General features: G+C 41.5%; 2 protein-coding genes across 3 annotated transcripts in view; both read left to right on the forward strand.

Moving 5' to 3' along the window:
* The window catches only part of LOC144608384 (neuronal calcium sensor 1), a 49,082-nt gene extending 45,717 nt beyond the window's left edge, over positions 1–3,365 (forward strand). For both annotated transcript variants that reach the window (XM_078426094.1, XM_078426096.1), the window contains exon 9: positions 848–3,365. The gene's annotated coding sequence lies outside the window, so the exon portion shown is untranslated. The remainder of the gene's footprint in view (positions 1–847) is intronic.
* Positions 3,366–22,170: 18,805 nt separating this feature from the next.
* LOC144608493 (hemicentin-1-like) overlaps positions 22,171–23,549 on the forward strand; it is a 259,005-nt gene continuing 257,626 nt past the window's right edge. Inside the window, 1 exon segment of the mRNA XM_078426331.1 lies at positions 22,171–22,390. Within this exon segment, the coding sequence (XP_078282457.1) occupies positions 22,171–22,390 (220 nt within the window).

Here is a 23,549-nt window from a genome sequence, read left to right on the forward strand (position 1 = left end):
TCACATTTATCCACGTTACGCTGCATCTGCCATGCATCTGTCCACTCACCCAACCTATCCAAGTCACCCTTCAGCCTCATAGCATCCTCCACGCGGCTCACACTGCCACCCAGCTTTGTATCATCTGCAAACTTGGAGATGTCACATTTAATTCCCTAGTCTAAATCGTTAATATATATTGTAAATAACTGGGGTCCCAGCACCGAGCCTTGCGGCAACCCACTAGTCACTGTCTGCCATTCTGAAAAGGACTCGCTAATTCCTACTCTTTGCTTCCTGTTTGCCAACCAGTTCTCTATCCATGTCAATACCCTACCCCCAATACCATGTGCTCTAATTTTGCACACTAAACTCTTGTGTAGGACCTTGTCAAAGGATTTTTGAAAGTCCAGATACCCCACATCTACTGGCTCTCCCTTATTCATTCTACTTGTTACATCTTCAAAAAATTCCAGAAGATTAGTCAAGGATGATTTCCCCTTCTTAAATCCATGCTGACTTTGACCGATCCTGTCACTGCTTTCCAAACCCGCTGCTTTCACATCTTTAATCATCGACTCAAGCATCTTCCCCACTACCGATGCAAGGCTCTTGCATCCCAAATACATGCGGATTTGTAGTTAATTAGCCTCTAAAATGGCCCCATTGTGTAGGGAGGGGATGAGAAAGTGGGATGACATAGAACTAATGTGAACAGGTGATCGATAGTCAGTGTGGACTCGATGGGCCGAAGGGACTCTTTCCCTGCTGTTTCTCTTTTTTTAAAAAGATTTTTTTTAAAGATAATTGTTTATGTAAAGAACTGGCATTTGTTGTGATACCCTCTTGACTGCTGCATCCTTTCCAGATGACCAAGGACTGAACCATTTTGATGCCATGTGAACGGTTCTGTGCAGAAGCTCGATGGTCCAGCAGCCACTCACCTTCACCCAGATGTGAACAGGAGTGCACGAGTATGTGCAAGCTGAGCTCTTTTGCTTGTCTCCATTTGCCAATCTCAGCTTAAGAACCCAAAATGTTTTTTTCAAACTTGAATTCAGCAGTAGTCAAATGCCTCTGTTTTTTTGGAAAGACTTGATCAAAAGGAGCATGAATCTTCGCCTTTTTTACAATATTTGACAATTGAAATGCTCTACTTGTGAATGTTTCGTTTGGCTGGCCTGACCGCCTCAAATAGTGATTAAAACAAAATAAATTGCTGGTCTTTATTGTCTGAAAATATTAGCAACAAAGTGAGGGTTTTGTGGGTGTTTTGTGCTTTGTGGAAATGTTTATCATGTATACTCTTTTAGTTGTGGGATTGCAATGTACTCTGTATCATTTATTTTACAGCAAAGCGAACAATTTTTTAGAACCATGCTAACATTTATCAGGCATTAATTCAGACGTGTAAGTTCTATGACTAAGTTGTATTGCAACTGACCCAAAATCCAAGCATTTATTGCGAATATTTTCCAAACACCATTACTTTCTTTATTTGATGCTCTGTAAGAGACTGGAAATAAGAATGGGCAGATTAGAATGTATTATAGAGTTGACAAATATAACTTGACAAGAAATTTGCCTTTGCTCACAAAGATCAAAGTTGAAGCTGTTGTTTGATCTGAGCTCTTGCAATACACGTTCGCCTGTTGCTTTACCAATCATATAGTTTTAGATCTCAGCAGTGCATTATTTTATATTCCTCTGATCCAGAGATAAATAGTCTGAAATCAGGGGTTTCCATGGTTAATATTAATACCACACAACATAATCATTGCTGTGAATGGAGAATGCCATCACCTGATTTGAATCCCATGTTGAAACTTCATTTCATCATGTTCCAGAATTCATATTAGAATTCATATTGGTTTAGTATATTGAATGCCATTTTTACAACACTACTTATAAAATCCATGGAATCTCTTATTCACATCCATAGCTACTTTAACCCTGGACCATCTAATAGTTTTGTATATTGCACATCAGTTTTTTTTTGTATTTAAAAAAACCCTTTTCTCTCCCCATTTAATGAAGTGAGGAAATTTTATTCCTTGGCATAAAAATATGTGGTTTCTAAGAAAATATCAAACAAGAAAAATATGAAAACTATATTTTATTTGTACTGCATTTGGGCATGATTGGGTTGAATTTAATGTGCACAGATGTTTGTTGTTACAGTTTGTGGAATCGCCTCAGAACTCTGCTGTTTACTCTCTGAATTGATCCATTTAATGTAACCCCTATTTGTTTTGGATTACTAAATCCTTTTAACATTTTTATTATATTTAATTGTTTTAAATTAAAAGATAGAATTGATCATTTCTGCACGGTGATGTATTTTGTAAGTAACAATGGAAAGTGTACCTTCAATATATTTTAATTGTTTTGCTTAATTCTGTAAGCTTGATGTATGCTGTAGTGCACATTGCTCACTTAACACATTGCAAATTCCAACAGTCCGGATAAATCCCATTATACAGTTATCCAAATTTCTTGCACAATCCAGTGGAATAATTTCAGAAGATGTATAAACTTGTGACAGATGTATTGTCCTTTCTCTGTCTTTCTCCTTTACCAAATCACACATGTATTTTTTCCACATGCTACTTTTTTTTGCCTCAGTGCTTGTTTTGTTTTTCTTATTCACACCTTTTTATCTGGGTGTTCATAGCATTCTACTGTTACGTGCAACTGCTAAGTATATGTATCAGTCAGTGTAAGCTTACAGCATGTTTGGTTGCACGTTAAGAGCAAAATAAGCCATTTTCAGTCAAAAATTATCAAGGAATCTATCAATCCTGCTAGTCTTTTTGGCTTGATTGTAGTTTGTTTAGATGAGGCTATATTTTTGAATGGCATAAATATCGTGTTTAAATGATGGCACGCCAAAAAGAGCAGGAAACATTGGAGTATTGTCAGCTTGACTTCAGCAAAACAAAATGATCCACTATCAGTGCCGGCCAGCAGTCATCTCTTTTCTTGGTACTTTTTGTTCTGGATACACACCAGCAAAATTTAGAAATAGTTAAGGCTGCTTCCCTACTTCCTCTTATCGAGTCCACATCGCAAGATTAGAAATTGTTCAGCCAGAGCTGAACACACTTCTCGGCATCTGCATACAATGGTGTCTTGTGCTTCTTGTGCGTAGTGGTGGAAATATTGGTGGAAACAGGGTCGCGATGTAAACACTCATTCTTTGACCTCGCTTCCCAACTGTAGATGATTTATTCACTCCATAATTTTTGAAAGCGATGTGATTCTTCTGTCAATGCATCCACCAGTCTCACCTCCAGGGCACATTTCTCATCAGTTGGGAAAGTCAAGCTTGGTCTTTTCAAAAGTGTTCAACACTGCTTCAAGACCAACCCCCCCCCCCCCCAGAATTAAGGCAAGGGTATTTTGTTTTATTTTTATGGAACATTTTAATTTCTAAAAAAAGGTAATGGCTATGTGAGCAAGGGGGTTTGGATTGAGTGTACTTTACATTAGGAGACCAGGTGAATGTATGAATATGTTTACCCTAAATTGAAAACCAAGGAAGGAGGGAAAAGCTTGATCAAATAGGCTGCATCAATAGTTTCATCCTCAATGGGAAAGACGTACAGTGGTTTACCCTTTCTACTTTAATTTTTTTTTTAACATTACTTCTATTTGGAATGCTTCCAGTATTTGAAGTTAATATTTCTTTATAAGTGAAAATGGCCTCTTTTGCTGCTGTATTTGGACATAGATAGTTGTGATCTGTTCAGGCAAAAAGTTAAAACCCGACCCAACTACTGAGTCTGAGGACTTGCCACTTTTTTCATACTCCACCCTATCATATTGATGTAAAAATGATCTCAATTATGCTGCTGTTCAGAATCTCAACCTGGCCAAGCAGAATGTGCCTGGTTAACCCAGCATTTTAGGCCCCCATTTTTGTCCCCATTTATACAACTTTATCCCCATGCAAAACCCTGAAGCCCATTTCTTTACCGTCACTCTCTCATTGCTAAATCATAGCATGTCAGGCAGCTTCTGTGGAAAAATAAACATCATAAAACCCTTCATCAGAATTGAGAAAGAAAAAAATTAAATTGGCTTCATGTTGTATTGGTGAATATTAAACTGCAGTCAAAGTTTGCACCTTCTGTCAATGGCCAGAGTGTAACTTTCACTGATCGCTCCTTGTTTCAGGAAGAACTTGATGTCATTGTCAAAGGTACTTAAATATTGATACCTGGAAAAAAACTGAGTTTTTATTGGCAAGTTCCTCTTCTAATAAAAACTTCACTTTTGCCAAATAATTTTCAAAGGCATTGAAAATGCATAGAAATGCACAAGTTTGACAGAAAGTTTGAACTCGAGAATTTTGTTTTTTCTTTTGGTCATAGAAGTTTCATTATTTTAATTCATTGTTTATACTGTACTAGATATGGAGCGACAAAAAGTGTGCTGGAAGTCTTGTGGATGTATCTCATAAAATACTGTCTTCTGATTCAAGTTGCATTTTAAAGAAAAAAGTAGACGTGGAATGGAGTAGTAATAATGTGTAGGAAAGAATTGCAGATGCTGGTTTAAACCTTAGATAGGCACAAAAAGCTGGAGTAACTCAGTGGGTCAGACAGCATCTCTGGAGAAAAGGAATAGGTGACGTTTTGGGTCTGAAGAAAGGTCTTGACCTGAAATGTCACCGATTCCTTTTCTCCAGAGATGCTGCCTAACTAACTGAGTTACTCCAGCTTTTTGTGTCTATCTTTGTTAGAGATAGGGTAAAGTTCAGATGTATGTCCAAACTCAACACACAACACAGTCTCAGAGCATGATACTGGCTTGCAAATCCAAAAAAGAAAGAGAACATATTTAATAGATTGTGAAAGATTATGTTGCAATTAGGGTTTTCAGGTTCAAGCACTAGAAGTTGTTTGGGGTAATAAAATTCCAGAAATACCAATACAGAATGAAAACACCGGATGTGTCACGCAAGACAGTTAATATTTGATAGAGCAGGGCTGGTGATTCAAACCAAGCCAGCTCTACTTCCTGCCATCTCTCCCATTCATCATCCTTTCTGTTCTCAGATTGTTGACATTAGATGAGTTTAAAGTATTCCAACACCCCTCGCCTTTGTCCCAATTCCATTTTCTTTTCTTAGAAGTGGTAGAAATTACCACATTGTTGATGTACTGTTTGATCTTGAGGTCAAAAAAAAGTATGCCCTAACCCAGTGTATTTCTAGTTTTCCATTACTAACATTCCCAACCCTACCTAACTAAGCCCACATCATGCTAAAATTATTATATGCATCAATTGCAAAACTGTGCTGGAGGAACTCAGCAGGTTAGGCAGCATCTTGAGGGATTGGACAGACAGCTTTTTGGGTTGGAACTCTTCACACAGAGGATTGACAGCGTGAGTCTGAAGAAGAAACCCGGCCAAATTGTTATCTGTCCATTTCTCTCCAGAGACACTGCCTGACCCACTGTGTACTCCAGCATTTTTTTGTGTTCATAATTCCCACATCTGCAGTTCCTTGTGTTGCCATGTTCTTCAGTTGCCCAGACTTAAATAATAATACTTAAATAAATTACATTCTATCCACAGAAAGTGCAAACCATATTCCTCTTCGCACTGATTCTCTCTTTTCCCAATGTTCCAAAACATCAACCATCCTGGGGAAATTTTCCAGGTCAGTTCAGATTATATATTTTTGGATATTTAAGGAGCTCCGAGTGCTTGAAATGTTCATTCTGTTGATTTTAACAGTTTGCTTATTGACCTATGTGTGTATTTGTTTTCAAAAGAATGTGAAATAATTTTCCATCTTAATCATCTTGACGCGTGCGTTATAACGAGCAGTGACATTATGGAATTTTGCAAAAGAATGACCAACCCCCTATCCTGCTGTGACGGCCTTTTAATGCAGAACATCTACATCAGTGGCATTATTCTAAAATTATAGGATTTCCTAATAATGAAGCCTTGTATTTGTTGATTGTGCTTGTGTTATTGAAATTACTAGAATAATGTTTGCAATCATTGGAGATCTGTGGAGATGAGATACGTACATGAGCCTACTTGAGAGTAGGCATGCACATAGTAGGCCAAATGGCCTCCTTGCTGTATGACTGACACCAGCCCCACACTTTGCATTTCCAAGTAAAGTTGACACAGGCTTATTGCAGTATTGGGTAGTGATATGTTTGTACTAATTTAACAGCAGAATGCCAAATAGAATTATCTCCCCTGCAGTAAAATTTATTTCTGTAAAGCAATTAATAGAAATAAAATGTTAGACGTTTATCTAATCTTTAACATGCAGTGAAAGGCCTAGACCTCAGTTTTTTTGGTTTTGTTCCTTAAATCTCAGCATTCAAGCTGAACGCCTGTATTCTCACACTAATTACTAAAGCCAGTCCTGTCAGAGCATATGCAGTTTGAACAAAATATATTTTCATTCAAGGGAAAAGATTAGTTTATGCACTGTGGATCGGTTCACTCCCTTTAGTACTTCACTTTGTCATTTATTCAGTATTTAATCAACATTATTTTCACAGTGGTTAGGTCAGTTGCTTCCTGAAAAAGGGGCCTAAATAATTCTATAACAGTTTGATCTTTATTTTACTTAATTACTCAGTTGATTCTCTTATTCATAGTTTTTTCATCAGTCAATAAGAATCTTGGCTTCTCCTGATGTTCTGGCTGTCCAGGACTCTGACTGGAAAGAGAGCTATGGTATCCATCTCCGAATGCTCAACTTGCCCAATGGAAGCCAGTGAAATCTTGACCCAAACAGGATGGATGAATAGAACAGTAACAAGGCTATACAAATTGCCACAGAAAATGCTTGTTTCATGCCATTTGGTACAAAAGTATAGTTTATCCAAAGGGAATTAAATAGCAAGTGCTCAGTGAATGTTTCACAGTGAATGGCAAGACCGTGGGGAGAGTTGTAGAGCAGAAGGATCTAGGAGTGCAAGTATGTAGTTTCCTGAAAATTGTGTCACAGGTAGACAGGGTGATCAAGAGGACTTTGGTACATTGGCTTTCATCATTCAGTGTAAGTGAGGATGTTACGTTACAGTTCTATAACATTGTTGAGGCCACTGAACTGTTCAGTTTTGGTCACCCTGCTATACGAAGGATGTTGTTAAGCTGGAAAGAGAAGATTTGCGAGGATGTTGCCAAGACTTGAAGGCCTGAGCTATGGGGAGAGGTTGAGCATGGTGCAAGGAGGTTGAGGACTGATCTTATTAAGGTTTATATTTCACAGAGGGTGGTGGGTATATGGAACGAGTTGCCAGAGGAGGTAATTGAGGCAGGTACTGTAACAACATTTCAAAGTCATTTGAACAGGTACATGTATAAGAAAGGTTTAGAGTGATATGTGGCTGTGTGAGCAGGTAGGATTAGTGTAGATGGGGATTTTTGGTTGGAACATCTGTGGTATTTAGTCGATTCTATGTTTGCTATACTTCAGCAACAGAGGAAAAACGTTTTCAGTCAGAGAGCTGTGAATCTGTGGAACTCTCTGCCTCAGAAGGCAGTGGAGGCCAATTCTCTGAATGCATTCAAGAGAGAGCTGGATAGAGCTCTTAATGATAGCGGAGTCAGGGGGTATGGGGAGAAGGCAGGAACGGGGTACTGATTGAGAATGATCAGCCATGATCACATTGAATGGCGGTGCTGGCTCGAAGGGCCGAATGGCCTCCTCCTGCACCCATTGTCTATTGACCCCCAGCAAAAGTAATGCTCTCTCTTTAATTTGTGCGTGACCAGGTGGTCTTCCTCTTTTTCTTCAGCACATTTGCCTGCTCCTGCGTAACAGCAGCAGAATCAGATGTGCTTTGCACACTGATGGAAGTCACTGGTGGTTTCTATGCAAAGGCATGTCACGTGCATGGAAACAAGCCATTGAACTTCATATTGCCCACCAATGCTAGATTCTCCATTGCAAATCAATTACAGAACGTGAGAAAGCATGCTACATAGAAATTTCAGGACATTGTGGATGAAAAGTCTTAAGTTGAAGTACAGAGTGTCTAATAGCCCATTGTACACTGGAGAGTTTTCTTTTGCACTACCTGCTAAGTTCAATTTATTTTATTCCAGAAATGAACAAAATCATTTGGATTTAACAGAACACACTTTATTCTTTTAAAAACTCACTGATATATTGAGTGTATTCCAAACGAGTACACAATATGTGCTGTGCCCATTTCACCCGAAGGCTCTGTAATCTGGCAGAAGCAAAAACACAAGATTGTTTATCAAATCCCTCTTCAAACTTTTTCAACAGTCAAAAGTGGACTACAAAAATGCTCTGATCAGTGACTTTAAGTAGTGATAACACCCCTTTGAGAAACTAACACACCTTTCCCTTAAAGGAATTCAGGGATGTAGTGTCCACTGAAAATACCTGCTGCCTATTCCAGAGATCCAATTTTCTTGTAAAAGAACCAACATTTATCCAATTTGCAATATTTGCTAAACTTGAGATTCATAACTTCATGTTTTTTACAATCAAGCTGTTTCTGGAATATATAATGCATTTCCACAAATTCCACAAAACCAAATTGGGATGTGCTTTCTTTAAAGAAAACACCAACCTCATTCCTAATATCTGGTTGTATTATGCTGGTTTATATTTAATCAAAATTTATATATTGTTAGGATAAACACATTCAATTCTGGGCCTGTCTCTTAAAAGAATGAAAGTGGACTATTTCAGGTTAAATTTATTTCCCAGGTCTTTATTTAAGTCTTGGAACCAAGGGACTTTAGGCCAAAATGCTGGCCTTTTAGTATTTGCTGATGCAAAGTTGATGCGGCAGTTCAAGATTGACATTTACCTGGAGAATCAGTGGTTCTGATTAGATCAGGTTGTGTGAGACCAGAGACTTGAAATTTGAGAGGAATACATTTTAACCATTTAGTTTTTTAAGGTTAGGAAATTCTCAACCTAATATTTTTAAAGAACAGCTGACATGAAAAATTATTAAATTAGTTACTTGCAATTTTCATGTCCTGTCACTTTTTATTGTGTGGGGCACTGACTTCTGAGCAGCAGGCAGGTATTGAACAACAATTCAGGATAAATGTGCTGGGGTTTACCATATGGCATTCTTTCCTTCCTTCATGATAGCTTGTTTATACTCTTGTCATATCTAATTTTATCATCATCATTCTTCATGTACACTGCCAACAGCATCAGCAACAAAATGGCTGCAAATTAACATTATTATTTCAATGGTGTATGTATTTGGTATGACCCGACAAAGGATCTTTAAAAGTTTAAGATTGAGAATCTGACATGATTTGATTTGAAATGTTGAACTCTTATGCACAGTAGAAAATTAACTCGAGGAGCCTAGCCCTGAACATTGATAGATTTGTGACACTGCTGGATGATTAAGCAACAATGCATCCCTTATTTGGTACTAAATGTTTTCCAGATTGTTAACTTTGTCATTTTTTCCTGTTCATGTTTTGTATTGCCAGTAATGTCATGGGCTGAAGATGTTTGTATAGTTTTTTTTAAAATCTGATGACCTTAAAGCACTAACACATCACATTATCTGGTCTTCTATACCATTGAGTATAACATTTATTGTGTTATTTGGGCTGAATTGTACTGAGCTGAGCATGATTGTTTATCCTACATTCATACTGACATTACTGTTGATCGTTAGCTGAATATGGTACGTATAAGGCTAAATGAATAAAAAATATGCAGAAGTGGCTTAAAATAATGCATTCAGTACTTGTGAGAATCAAAAATGCTGATGAAATCTGAAATCAAAACAGACAATGCTGCCAGCACTCAGCAGGTCAGGCAAAATTTGTGAAAGGAGAAACAGGTTATGTTGCAGGTCAAAGATCTTTCATCAGAATTGGCAAAGTGAGAAAACAAGTTAGTTTTAAATTGCAGAAGGTTTTGAAGGGGGTGGAAGTGGTGAAGGGATATCTCAGAGGAGGAGGTGATGGTTGCCAAGGTGATTCTACTGTTTTTGGAGGTCTAGTTGGTAGATTGAGCTGGTGGAAAGAAAATGGGCAGTGAGCTGTGAAAGAGCAGATCGGGCAGTGAATGTGGAGAGACAAAACTGAGCTAATACTGCAGATGAATAATCTCGCAGCAGATCTGGCCGGAACTGATACCAGCAGGAAATCTCAAACTGTTAATTTTGATATTGAAACCCGAAGGTTGTCAGCTTCCCAGAGGCAGGATTAGATGTGGATTCTTGAGCTTGTGTTGAACCTAGTTGGGATGGGATAGTATTCATATGGGATTTTCTGCAATGTTCCCAGAAGCCTGAGGAACGGCACCTCATCTTCTGACCACAGTCATATGATACATCGGTTTCAGATAACTTGCTGCGAACAGAACAGAACATCTGCGAATATCAACGTGGTTTCCCTCTCTCTGCAGACGCTGTTTGATCTGTTAGGAATTCCAATGATTCCAGACCTCCCGTAACAGGTTTCGCCTGCACTTCATAACTTCTACACGTTTCTGTATTTGTTTTATCTCTTTCCAACTTCCCTCATTAATCTTTCAATTAGATTGTTCCAGAGACAGCAGAGTCATCTCAACAACCCTGGTCTGGTCCTTTGTCCAATGCATTCCTCCTCCACCCTCCCAATTCCCACTTCTGATGAAGAGGGCATCGAAATGAAAGTGTTTCTCTTTCCAGAATTGTTGCCTGACCTGTTGAGTGTTTGTTATTTCAATAAGTGTTTACATCTAGCTTCCCCAACAGCTCATTGGGTAAATGTATTTTCTAGTACAGTATTAAACAGTTCAGACAAGCTCTCTGGTTTAATTCTTGGACCATGCTTGGTTGGCTGAGATCATGAGACTGCAGTAGAGGTGCATCAAAGCCTAGTTCATATTTGTCTAGATTTGATCAGTCCACTGATCTCTTCCTTGGGTAAAGTTACTGAGGACTACAGGTGCCAGTGCAAACGTTTAAGAATTAATATCTTCAGGAAAAGTGCAACCTAACTTGTGTTACAATTTGTGTTAGTGTTCCTTTGAAGAGCAGCCATTGGAAAACCTCTGTACTGAACTCTGCACGCTTTGCTACTTTCTGATCATGTCATGAGCCAATGCACACACAAGGTCTGGTGCAAGAGACAAAATGCACCTCCATTATTTTTGCGCAGTTCCAATTGTCTGGTTTGACCGCATGTCCCAGTTTGTCTTCATGTTAAACAGCTCTGAACGTATGTGAGCAATGTATTGCATGTGATATGTGAAGCACTGATTATACAGCAATATTTGAGCAAATAAGGTCAATAAAATCTTGAAGGCGTGATCTTAAGTATTTTGAAGTCTTTATTTTTAATGTTTTTTTCTTTCCAACGTGCCAGTTCCTGGAAGTGGCTATCTTCAATTGTGAAGCTCAAGACAAGTGCTTGGAAATTGCATGCAGGCCATTGTCAGTTGTGCCAAGGACAGTAGATAAATACTGCTTCCAGGACCCGGTAATCTTTGCCCACTTGGTTTAACCAGAGGAAGCTACAGTAGATGCAATTGCGACTTTTACAGGACATTGGACAGATATATGGTTACGAGGTGTTTAGAGGTCAATGTGCACATGGAGCCAAGTGGAACAAGTCCAATGTGCCTACGGTTGCATAGAATTGAAAAGGTGGGCTGAAGGGTCTTTTCCGTGCTGTACAGGTCTCTGACTCGGGGACTTAATAACAGAGACAGCTTGCATTTATATATTCCCTTTTATATGGTAAAGTGCCACAGGGGAGTCATTAGTCATTGAGCAAAAAAAGGGCAGCCTATACGATATCAATAATCAGTGATAAATATCTAGGTTTTCCACAATCTTGAGAGGCTGTTTGGTTTAAGAGTTAGAAAACTTGGATCTCTTGGCAAATGATTAGCCTGAAAGAGATTACAGGGTTAGGGAGGGACCATACAATGGGAGGATTTGAATTTTAAATCAAGGTGATAATGGACTTTCAGTTAATGCAAATCAATGAACATGGATTTGATGTATGAATGGGACTTAGTCTGAGTTACATCATGAATTGCAGAGAAATTCTGGAGATTGTTTTAGGTGCAGATTCAACAAGATTATGTCTATTCAATGTGTAACGGGGAGGGCTAATCCAGTATAGATTTTACAAGCGTGCCCAGCACTTTTATCAATTTGCCTTTTATTTCATACTACTTACATTCAAAGTCTCTGACTGCTGTTTGCTTGCAGCATCGGAACCTAAACATCGTGCATCTGCACCGCTGACAGAAAGCCTCAATCCTTGCAATCTGGGGCATGAGTGATTTTGGGTTGACTAGTCAGTTGAAGGAAAGGTAATTTCAGTAAAGAAGATCATGCAGTCTTTTAATCATGAATGATTTATGCTGTACATATTGTTGTACAAAGCAATTTATGCTATATATAGAAAGCATTTTTTATTTGGCTTGTCCAGTGATTTGACCAAAAAGCTTTCTAACCAAAAGAACTAATTGCAACTAGCCGTAAATGATACTTGTTGCTCACAGAGTCAACGGTTTGGTCTTTACCTCCCGTGTGGAAATAACTCATTGCTGAGGCTACTGTTCCTATCATTAGAAAGAGCTATCTTCGGACAATTCAATTACTCTTCATGCTATTAAGATGTTGAATACAGCAAAGGCTCTGAGCCCACTTAACATCCCAGCTGTAATGCTGATGACTTATACTACAGAACTAGCCAGGCCTTCAGCCAAGATGTCACAGAACAGAATGCACAACTTGACCATGTGAAAAATTGCCCATGGATATTCCACCCACAACAATGTGACAAATCCAATCTGTGTTGCTGCCGTTACTTTAGTCTGTTCTGGTTATTTCATCAGCTTGCTATCATGTGACACTCGCTCCTCAATAACCTCCTCTGCCATACTCAGTTTGGGTTTGCCAGAATCGTCAGTCTCCAGAATTTATTAAAGCTTTGGTAAGAAACCCAGTGCTGCTTTTTTTGTGGACACAGAGATGCCGTTACACGTAAAAAAGTTCACGCACTTGACTGTTGTACATCAATCTAGTTTAGAACGTTTTATAGGTGCCGGCACACTAAAAGAGCATATACTGTCACAAAAAAAGCACCGGTCTAAACCTGAAAGAGCTGAACTCCAAAAACGAAGAGCCCTGACAAAAGGACCCTGTTTACATATGAGTGGCATCTGAGTTTGCACAAAATTGAAGTCATTGGGAATCATCAAATGCAGCCAATCTATCTTAAATATATAATTTCCTTCTGTTTGGTGATTTTTATCTATGTTGATGCATTTTTTGGCTGTGCTTAACTTGATATTGGAGGTCGAGTCAAACTGTTTAATATTATTTCATCTGATGGAAGTTTCATTCGTTGTGTAGAAGATGATTACCATCTTTAAGGATTTTTCTTTGCACTTAAACATTTTTAGCAGCTAAAGCAGTGAATTCTCCACAGATCCATAAAAGACATAATCTGTAACTGTAGAGAAACCAGAAACAGTCTAGTTAATTACAATACACACAGGATGTTACATTTAACAGAAGCACGTGCTGAAGTCAAACTCCGTTTAACTTGCTAAGAGCAATTTTTTGAGAATGGATAAGAACATACCTTATTGGTATTAAATTTCTCTCTTCCCCATCTCATTTATCCAAACCCTTCCCTCTCCAGAAACACCCGCTAGCCTTTTGAGTTCATTGATGCTATCGCTTCTCTCACCAGCTGTGCTGGCTTATCCTACATTCTCGTGATCCTTTGGGTTTGAAAGCTTCACCAAACTTTCTTCTAAAGTTCGAGTTTTCCACTAGTATTGCCAGCATTGGGATTGTATAAAATCTGCAATAACTTCCCTTCCCACTCCTGCATTGTTAGTGTCTTGAGAGGTGCATCCTTGATCCTCAGAGATTGTTCACCCCTGTGCCACACATCCAAAAATACTGCACCATTTTTGTATATATTCCAGATCCACCAGTTCCACATCGGCAACACCTCTGTGATCACTTCTGTTCCAATTGATATTCCAAGTTTAGTGTTTTCCCAACATCCATTAATGTAAAATTTCTTCATTAAATATTGGGCCACCATTGTAGGCCCGTTATAAAGTTCTTTACAATCTGTTATTTTCTTCTCCTGAGCAATGGGGCTATAGCAGACTGCAGCATTAACGTCATGTCTGATGCCGAGATGAGCTTAAATCACAGCCAATATTGCTCAGTCTGTTTATTTCCATCCCTGTGACTGCCTGTACTCGATTTCTGCCTGAGCTCTTCTGCTGTGGAAATTCTCGGCCCTGCTTTGGTAACCTCATTTATTATTGCCAAAAGCATCAATATTTCACTTTACCAATTAATGTTGACTTTTGGTCATTTAAAAAAAGTCATCTTGTTCACTTTCAGATGCGCAGTAAGGTGGATAAATTGGAACAGTATGTACAAGTCCATATTTGAGACCATATTTGCAGTGCCAATCAATCGCCCAGCTATAGGAAGGATGTAAGTTGAAAAGGGTGTAGAAACGAATCACCAGGATGTTATCTGGGCTTCCAGGCTTGAGTTATACGGAAAGGTTGGATAGGCTGGGGGGTGGGGGGGGGGGGGTGACTTTATTGAGGTGCACCAGATCATGAGGGGCATGGATGAAGTGAACGCTCAGTCTTTCCCAGAGTAGATCATTCTGAAACTCCAAGTTGAATATGTTTAATCATTGGCTTAAGGTGAGATGGGAGACATTTAAGAGGGACCTTCGGCAACTTTTCACTCAGTGGGTTGTCCATATCTGGAAGGAGCTGCTGATCTTGACAATGGTGTTCATTTTTCTTGAAAGAGTTGCAGTGTAAAACTTACACTGATCACCAGGTGGCAGAGTATCACTGAATTATTATGGTTACCTAGTATTACTGTACTTTGTTGGATTATTGATTATTATATAATCAATAACAATTGATTATTTTATATAATAATCAATAATGCATAAAATTAAAGATTCTGTTCTGTCAAGCTGCAACAAGTAAGAATTTTATTGTTCCATTGCCTGTACAAATGACAATTAATCTCTCTTGATCCTCTTGACTTCTGACTCTTCAAATTCCGATGCCACGTCTTGTTTTGCATTCTAGTTTTGTTGTTTTATCACCTTTGGGTCACCCTGCCACTTGCAGAGGCAGCCATGAGCAAGTTTGCATTACAGATTGTCAACCACCCCACATCTTGACCCCATGATAGTGTCCTGATGTATTTGTAGTCAAAACACCTGGAGTTTTCCAACAATCTTTCCCCTCTGGAGAACATTAACAGTGTGCTCTTGTCTTGGAACCTCCCAACCTGATCTGTAAAAGTCAGCCAAGATTGAATAATGTGTAGGAAAATAACTGCAGACTCTGGTTCAAATTGAAGGTAGACACAAAATGCTGGAGTAACTCAGCGGGTCAGGCAGCATCTCAGGAGAGAAGGAATGGGTGACGTTTCGGGTTGAGACCCTTCTCAGTCTGAAGAACTCTGCAGGTCGGATATCATCTGAGGACGGAAATGGACAGAAGACATTTCAAGTAGGGATGCTTCAGACTTCAGACCTAAAATGTCGTCTGTCCATTTCCTCCACGGAAGCTGCCTGACCAACTGAGTTCCTCCAGCACTTTGCGTTTTGTTCAAGATTCTAGCATCTGCAGTTCCTTATGTCTTGCCATAAGAATGTTAGACAAGCAAGTAAGAGTTCGAAGGGTTGTTCCAAACAACCAATGTCAATGAGAAGTGTCAGAATGTACAAGGAGTGGATTTGCTGAGAAGTGTGGAAGTGGCTTGGATCTCACCCTCCAGTCTGCACTGTGCTGGAGGGTGTGATCAGAGGGGCTGAATGTAACCTGAGGCACAGAGCAGATCTACTCACCTCCACCTGCGGTTACTGGCAGAGAACTGGGCATTTGTCTTCTCTGTCCTTGCTCAGGATGTTAATGAGGTCTCTGAGTAATTCCACAGACCCTAACACCTGCCTCTGCCTACCCCCCACTCCCCCGACAGATTGTGCCACAGGCTCCAGGATAGTGGTAAAAGTGTTAATGTTTTAACTGTTCCTCTCAGTGACAATCTATATACAAAAACTCTTGTTTGTTTGTTTGTTCCTGAACTGCAGCCAAAACAATACATGATAGCGCGACAATTTTAGGCCCACCCTACTCACCTTTGATGCTAAGTTTCATTGAAATCGGTGTTATATTTTTTAAGTTATTCACATTTTAAAATGTAAATCTACTAGGGAGGGAGGGGGGAGGGAGAGGATAAGGGGAGTTGAGGGGGAGGGATATTGGGAGGGGTGGGAGAGGAGAGGGGGGTGGGGGAGGAGAGGGTGCTGCACCAATGCAGGAGAGGTTTGGGCCCAACGGGTCCACTTGGTCTAGTAGATAATATAACATGGCTAACAAGGATTCCTGGAGATAGTGTATGTCTGACTGGGTGCATTTCATCCCATGGAATGACAAAGCAAAGGAGAATTTTACATAGAGATTCCCCCAGAGGGCTAGTAAGGGGTGATTATAAGTGCAAGCCCAGAGTATTAATTATTTCTATCGCTCTTTATGACCTCTAACAGTTAAATAGTTAACATATTCCAGATAGCATTAAAATGAAGATTGAAGTCTCTTCCAAAATGCATTCTGCAAGGACTATTTTCATCTGTTGCAGTAAGCAATATTGCTCCCTAGTTCTGGATCATAAATATGATTAATCTTCTCAGACAGTAAGAATATAACTTCATCATTCTCCTAATTTAAAATGTCAAAGTTGCTCTCTGACAATTAATCCAGCCCACATTGGGCTGAGGTGAAGGGGTACCTTGTGCTCAGACTGAAATCTGAGCAATGTCTACATCGGTGAATTGAGACATAACATGAGAACCCTGTAGCAGTGGATCATTCTTTCACCGGCCCTTCAGCCAGATAAGTGCCTCTGGGGTTGAAAGGGCTGTACGGTAAATGGCAACATTTCTCGAGTGCCTCATAAATTTTATAATGTTGTATTGTTGCAATAATCATCATTTACTGTGGTGATCCCCAGGAATCTCACACCTCTGTGGGACTTTATTCCCCAGAATATTACTTTATTGATTAACTTTGCAAATACATCTGCCTTTCCCAGGACAAGCTTTCCATTCCAAATACATCAGCATAGCATCAATCTTCCTTCACCAGCAAATGGTTCCCGCGGTTTTTTTAAAACATTGGTTTTCAATGTGTAATGGCGTGAGGGCATTAGTCTATGGAGCCTTCAGAGCAGGCACAACAAGCCATGGGTATGGTCATCAGCATGTGGTCCATGACCATGGAATGTACGTACCAGTCTGCAACATTCATTGGTGGACAGTTCCTTGCAAAGGAAACTCATGTCCCTGAGAAAGACATCCTTAAAGTTGTAGAGTGCACAGCGTGGAAACAAACCCTTTGACCCACCTTGCCCATGTTAAATGAGATTGCGAACTGGCCTAGTCCCATTTCTCTCTAAACCCTTCCTGTCGATAAATCTGTCCAAAATGACTTAAATATTGCAATTGTATTTGTTTCTATAGCTTCCTCTGACAGCTCCTTCTGAATTCAGACTACCCTCTAAGTGAAAAGGTTGATCCTGAGGTTCCTCTTAAATCTCTATAGCAGGCAGATTTGCAAGTGCTACACGGGTGGATTTACAATAAACAGTGGGAATGGTGGAGTCAACAATGTGGAAGTGTATATGTGCAGTTAATGGGAACGAGAGTGTAAGAAAGGTCACACTTAAACTAATAGGCCAGGGGGATGGGAAGGGAAGCAATGCAAGGAGAGGGTCATAAAAGGAGGACAGAAGCAAAAGGTAGAAGGGAGATAAGAAAAACAAACCCAAAAGGTGTGTGCCTTAATGCGAGGAGCATTCGTAATAAGGTGGATGAATTGAACAATGAAATTCTTACTTGCTGCAGCACAACAGACTATGTAAACATAGTGCACTGTAAACAATATGATAAATGAGAGAGAAAAAAAAATCAGTGTGTATATATACACATACAAGTACACACACATATATATATATATACACATACACACATATTTTTTAAAAACAACATGACAGGTAGTGACTAGTGGGGTGCCGCAAGGCTCGGTGCTGGGACCACAGCTATTTACAATATATATTAATGATTTAGATGAAGGAATTAAAAGTAACATTAGCAAATTTGCAGATGACACAAAGCTGGGTGGCAGTGTGAACTGTGAAGAGGATGCTACGAGGATGCAGGGTGACTTGGATAGGTTGGGTGAGTGGGCAGGTGCATGGCAGATGCAGTATAATGTGGATAAATGTAAGGTTATCCACTTTGGTGGCAGGAACAGGAAGGCAGATTACTATCCGAATGGTGTCAGATTAGGAAAAGGGGAGGTCTTATAGAAGCATATAAAATTCTCAGGGTAGATGCAGAAAAAATGTTTCCGATGTTTGGGAAGTCCAGAACCAGGGGTCACCATTTAAGAATATAGGGTAGGCCATTTAGGACTGAGATGAAACATTTTTTCACCCAGAGAGTTGTGAATCTGATTTTACAGATTCGAGGTACTGATTTTAGAAACAGCCATGATCATATTGAGGCGGTGCTGGCTCGAAGGGCCGAATGGCCTACTGCACCTATTTTTCTATGTTTCTATGTTCTTTGTCTCTCCCCCTCACCTTAAATTTATGTCCTCTAGTTTCAGAATCATCTACCCTGGGAAAAACACTGTGAGCATTCGCTTTATCCATGCTCCTCATGTACTTGTACACCTCAATAAGGTTACCTCTCAGCCTCCTACACTCCAAGGCAAAAGTCCCAGCCTATCCAACCTCTCTCTGTAACTCAAGTCTACAAGCCCAGGTAACATCCTAGTGAGAGAGGACACAGAGAAGGAGCAGCATGAAAGTCTGAAGCCGGGTCACTGAAATGTCACCCATTTCTTCTTTCCAGAGATGCTGCCTGTCAATAGACAATAGGTGCAGGAGGAGGCCATTCGACACTTCGAGCCAGCACCGCCATTCAATGTGATCATGGCTGATCATTCTCAATCAGTATCCCGTTCCTGCCTTTTCCCCATACCCCCTGACTCCGCTATCCTTAAGAGCTCTATCTAGCTCTCTCTTGAATGCATTCAGAGAATTGGCCTCCACTGCCTTCTGAGGCATAGAATTCCACAGATTCACAACTCTCTGACTGAAAAAGTTTTTCCTCATCTCAGTTCTAAATGGCCCACCCCTTATTCTTAAATTGTGGCCCCTTGTTCTGGACTCCCCCAACATTGGGAACATGTTTCCTGCCTCTAACGTGTCCAACCCCTTAATAATCTTATACCTTTCGATAAGATCCCCTCTCATCCTTCTAAATTCCAGTGTATACAAGCCCACTCGCTCCAGTCTTTCAACATATGACAGTCCCGCCATTCCGGGAATTAACCTAGTAAACCTATGCTGCACGCCCTCAATAGCAAGAATATCCTTCCTCAAATTTGGAGACCAAAACCGTCCCGCTGAGTTACTCCAGCTTTTTGTGTCTAACATCCTAGTGAATCTTTTCTACGCCTTTTCCAATTAATGACATGCTTCGTATAGCTGGGTGACCAGATCTGCACCCAGCACTCCTTCCACTAACGAATTCATGGCAAACATTCTCCATTAACGTACTCCCTGATATATCAAACTGAGTAAGACAAACAGCAACTTTTATTTATTCGCAAAGAACTGCAGATGCAGGAGCTTCATCAGGAGGCAGGTAGGAGTTGGGACTGAGAGGCAGGGTAGCTGATAGCAGAGTGCAGACGGAAGCACCAGCTAAACTCAAGGATGAGCTGGGGTTCAGAACTGGTGAAACTGGCACGTCTCAGGGTACCAGGGCTGGGGGGATCACAGTGACAGGAGCGGGAAGAAGCACAGAGATCAGCAAGCAATGATGAAACTTTTACAATGAAAGGATCAAAGAATCGAGAGCCAGTGTAAATCACAAGCACAGTGGTGGTGAGTGAGTTGGACATGATACAAGTTGACCGTCTAAATTGGATGATGCCAAGTTTAATGAGGGAGTTCAGCACGACATGTTCAGTGGTAAAATGAATGAGCATCTGAGCAGCTGAATATGTGAGTCAGGTGGAGCGGGACTATGTTGGAGAAATGAGAGTATGCTAGAATAGAGTCAGGGATCTTGGCCACACAATGAAGCAATTCACAAGTCACAATCATACTTTATTAGCCAAGTATGTTTTGCAACATACGAAGAATTTCATCTGCCATACGGTCATAACAATAAAAAGCAACAGGACACACAACATACATTTTAACATGAACATCCACCACAGTGACTCCTCCACATTCCTCACTGTGATGGAAGGCGAATAACTGTTCAATCTCTCCCTCTTTGTCCTCCAGCGGTCGGAGGCCTCTACCCTTCCGTTAACGGGACGATCTTGACTCCCGTAGCCGGTGGCGGGACTTCCTCGTCGGTGCAATCAAGCTTCTGCATCGGGGGAGACTGCGAGCTCCTTGATGTTAAAGTTATTGGCTTCAGTTGTTGCAGTATTGGTGGAAATTCTACTCATCCTGTTCTGAGTGTGAGTTTCTCACAAGTCAACAGTCAAGATTGTTTAATTGTCATATGTACCAACAACAGAACAACGAAATTCTAACTTGCTGCAGTTTAACACGCCCATTAATGCAATAACACAGTTAATGTGTAATCAAATAATACAATTAATTAATAACTAATACTAGTGGCCATAATATTGCAAAATTCTCAGCAAAGCAACCAAACTGAGGTGAGAAGAAACTTTTTTCACCCAGAGAGTTGTGAATTTGTGGAATTCTCTGCCACAGAAGACAGTGGAGGCCAATTCACTGGATGGACTTAAAAGAGAGTGAGATAGAGCTCTAGGGGCTTGTGGAATCAAGGGATATGGGGAGAAGGAAGGCTCAGGTTACTGATTGTGGATGATCAGCCATGATCACAATGAATGCTCGAAGGGCCAAATGGCCTCCTCCTGCACCTATTTTCTATGTTTCTATCATCAAAGACACACGTCAGCCTGGCAATGGTGTCATTTCAATCCCACCATCAGGAAGAAGGTACAGGAGTCTGAAAACGTGACTTCCACGTTCAGAATAGCTTCTTTCCAGCAGCTCTCAGACTCTTGAACACGGCACAACATTAAACCACGGCAACTATGAACTTCGAAAGACTGTGTTTTTGGTTGAACTAGGGACTTCGGTTTTGCATTATTATGGTTACTTTATTGTATTGTTGATTATATGATCTGTGAGTTATTGCATTAACGACCTGTTATACTGCAGTAAATATGAATTTCATTGTTCCCCTGCCGATACCTGTGACCACTAAACACTTTTGACTCTAAAGTGATGTGGGGCAAAGATTGTAAATTCAATTCAATGAGGCTTTTCGTTGAGTGCAGAAATCTCCTGGATGGGCCGAATGGCTCACCACTTCTTCTTACTCCAGCCCGGGTCAGACAAACCTCTGATAATATGAATCCTCAGAGGAACATCTATCGTTGAATTTCTACAATTCCCCACTGCAAAAGACGTTTCCTTTCCCCCGCCCCCAATAATCCGCCATCCGATCGCTTTTTTCCTTTCCTGCGGCTTTGCAACATTCCCGTGGTTTTACTTTCATCCCATTCCCTCCGTGTGCCTCTTGCCTCTGGTTTCAGTCCGCTTTTTGAACCCTCCCTGTCCAGCGTGCAGTGCAGCTGATTGCTCTCCCAGTGTGTGCAGACTGGGACAGGGGATTGCTCTCCCAGTGTGTGCAGAGAGGGGCAGGGACAGGGGCAGAGGATTGCATTCCCTGTGTGTGCAGACTGGGACAGAGGATTACATTCCCTGTGTGTGCAGACTGGGACAGAGGATTGCATTCCCTGTGTGTGCAGACTGGGACAGGGGCAGCTGATTGCTCTCCCAGTGTGTGCAGACTGGGGCAGGGGATTGCTCTCCCAGTGTGTGCAGAGAGGGGCAGGGACAGGGGCAGCTGATTGCTCTCCCAGTGTGTGCAGACTGGGACAGGGGATTGCACTCCCAGTGTGTGCAGACTGGGACAGGGGATTGCACTCCCAGTGTGTGCAGACTGGGACAGGGACAGCGGGCGCTGGGAAGTTTGTGAAGTTTGGGGGAGTTTGTCCCCACCGTCCCGGGACCGATGAGCAGCCACTGAGTTAGTTGCCTCTCCCTCATGGCTCTGCCTCTCTGCCTGCTGGCCCTCGTCTGCTCGCTGCCGCCGCTGGCCGCAGAGCCGGCCGCCTCCACCCTCGCCTTCGTCTTCGATGTGACCGGCTCCATGTACGATGACCTGCGGCAGGTGACCGAGGGGGCCGCCGCCATCCTCCGGAGCACCCTGGCCAGGGCTGCCTCCCCCGTGGGCAACTTCGTGCTGGTGCCCTTCCACGACCCAGGTGAGGCAGGGACCGGGTGATGGAGGGGAGGGGAGAATGGAGAGAGGGGAGGGGGAGTGAGGTTGGTGGAGGGTGTGGGAAGGAAGTGCAGATGCTGGTTTATGGAGGTTGGTGGAGATGGAGGGAAGGATGGAGAGAGGGAGGGAGATGGAGGGAAGGATGGAGAGTGATGGAGGGAAGGATGAAGAGTGATGGAGGAGGGGGATGAAGAGAGATGGAGAGAAGGATGAAGAGAGATGGAGGAGAGGATGAAGAGTGATGGAGGGAAGGATGAAGAGTGATGGAGGGAAGGATGAAGAGAGATGGAGGAGGGGATGAAGAGAGATGGAGGAGGGGATGAAGAGTGGTGGAGATGGGGATGAAGAGAGATGGAGGAGGGGATGAAGAGTGGTGGAGATGGGGATGAAGAGGAGAACGAATGGAGGGATGGAGAGGAAGGAAGGATGGAGGGAGGGGGGAGGGTGATGGAGAGAGGGATGGAGGCGAGAGAGCTTGTGGAAGGGATGGATGTGCATAAAAGGGGAGACCGGTGCGGGGAATGGGGATGATGGAGTGATAAGGGAGAGAAAGATTGAGGATGGTGGAGGAGAGACGATGGAGAGAGGAAGGGTGACGGAGACAGAGAGAGGGAAAGGTGGGTGATGGGTGGAGGGAGGAGGGAAAGGTGGGTCCTGAAGGGGGAAGAGGGAGTTAAGGGAGTGTCTGTGTGGGGAAAGTGGAAGGGAGAGGGTCTGGGAGAGAGATGGATGTGAGAGCTTGGATGAATGAATGATTGTGAAGGGGATGGCAGAGATCAAGGCTGTACAGGGGAGGGTGACGCTCCACTGGAGTGCCTTGTTCTTGGATGAGATTGGCACACTTGCTCCATGTCCCATCAGCTCCCTCCTATCCTGTTCAATTGTATCGAGGCAGAGTGCAAGCAATCACTGGTTTTATTGCAGACGAGACCTGTTTCCCAGCAGCAAAAAAGTGTACAAATTTATTTGCAATAATAGCAAAAAAAAATCAGCTGGATCACAATATCTTGGGTGGTCAGTGGATTGTTTCATTCTTCCCATTGATGGGTGAAGGCTCCTGTTAAAGTTGTGTTATAGTGGTATTGTTTCAGCTGATTGCTTCTTGCTGTCTACCATGAGTTTTCTTTCAGCTGAAGTCATGA

The sequence above is a fragment of the Rhinoraja longicauda genome, chromosome 31 (assembly GCF_053455715.1).
Source record: "Rhinoraja longicauda isolate Sanriku21f chromosome 31, sRhiLon1.1, whole genome shotgun sequence".
In the NCBI taxonomy this organism is placed as follows: Eukaryota; Metazoa; Chordata; class Chondrichthyes; order Rajiformes; family Arhynchobatidae; genus Rhinoraja; species Rhinoraja longicauda.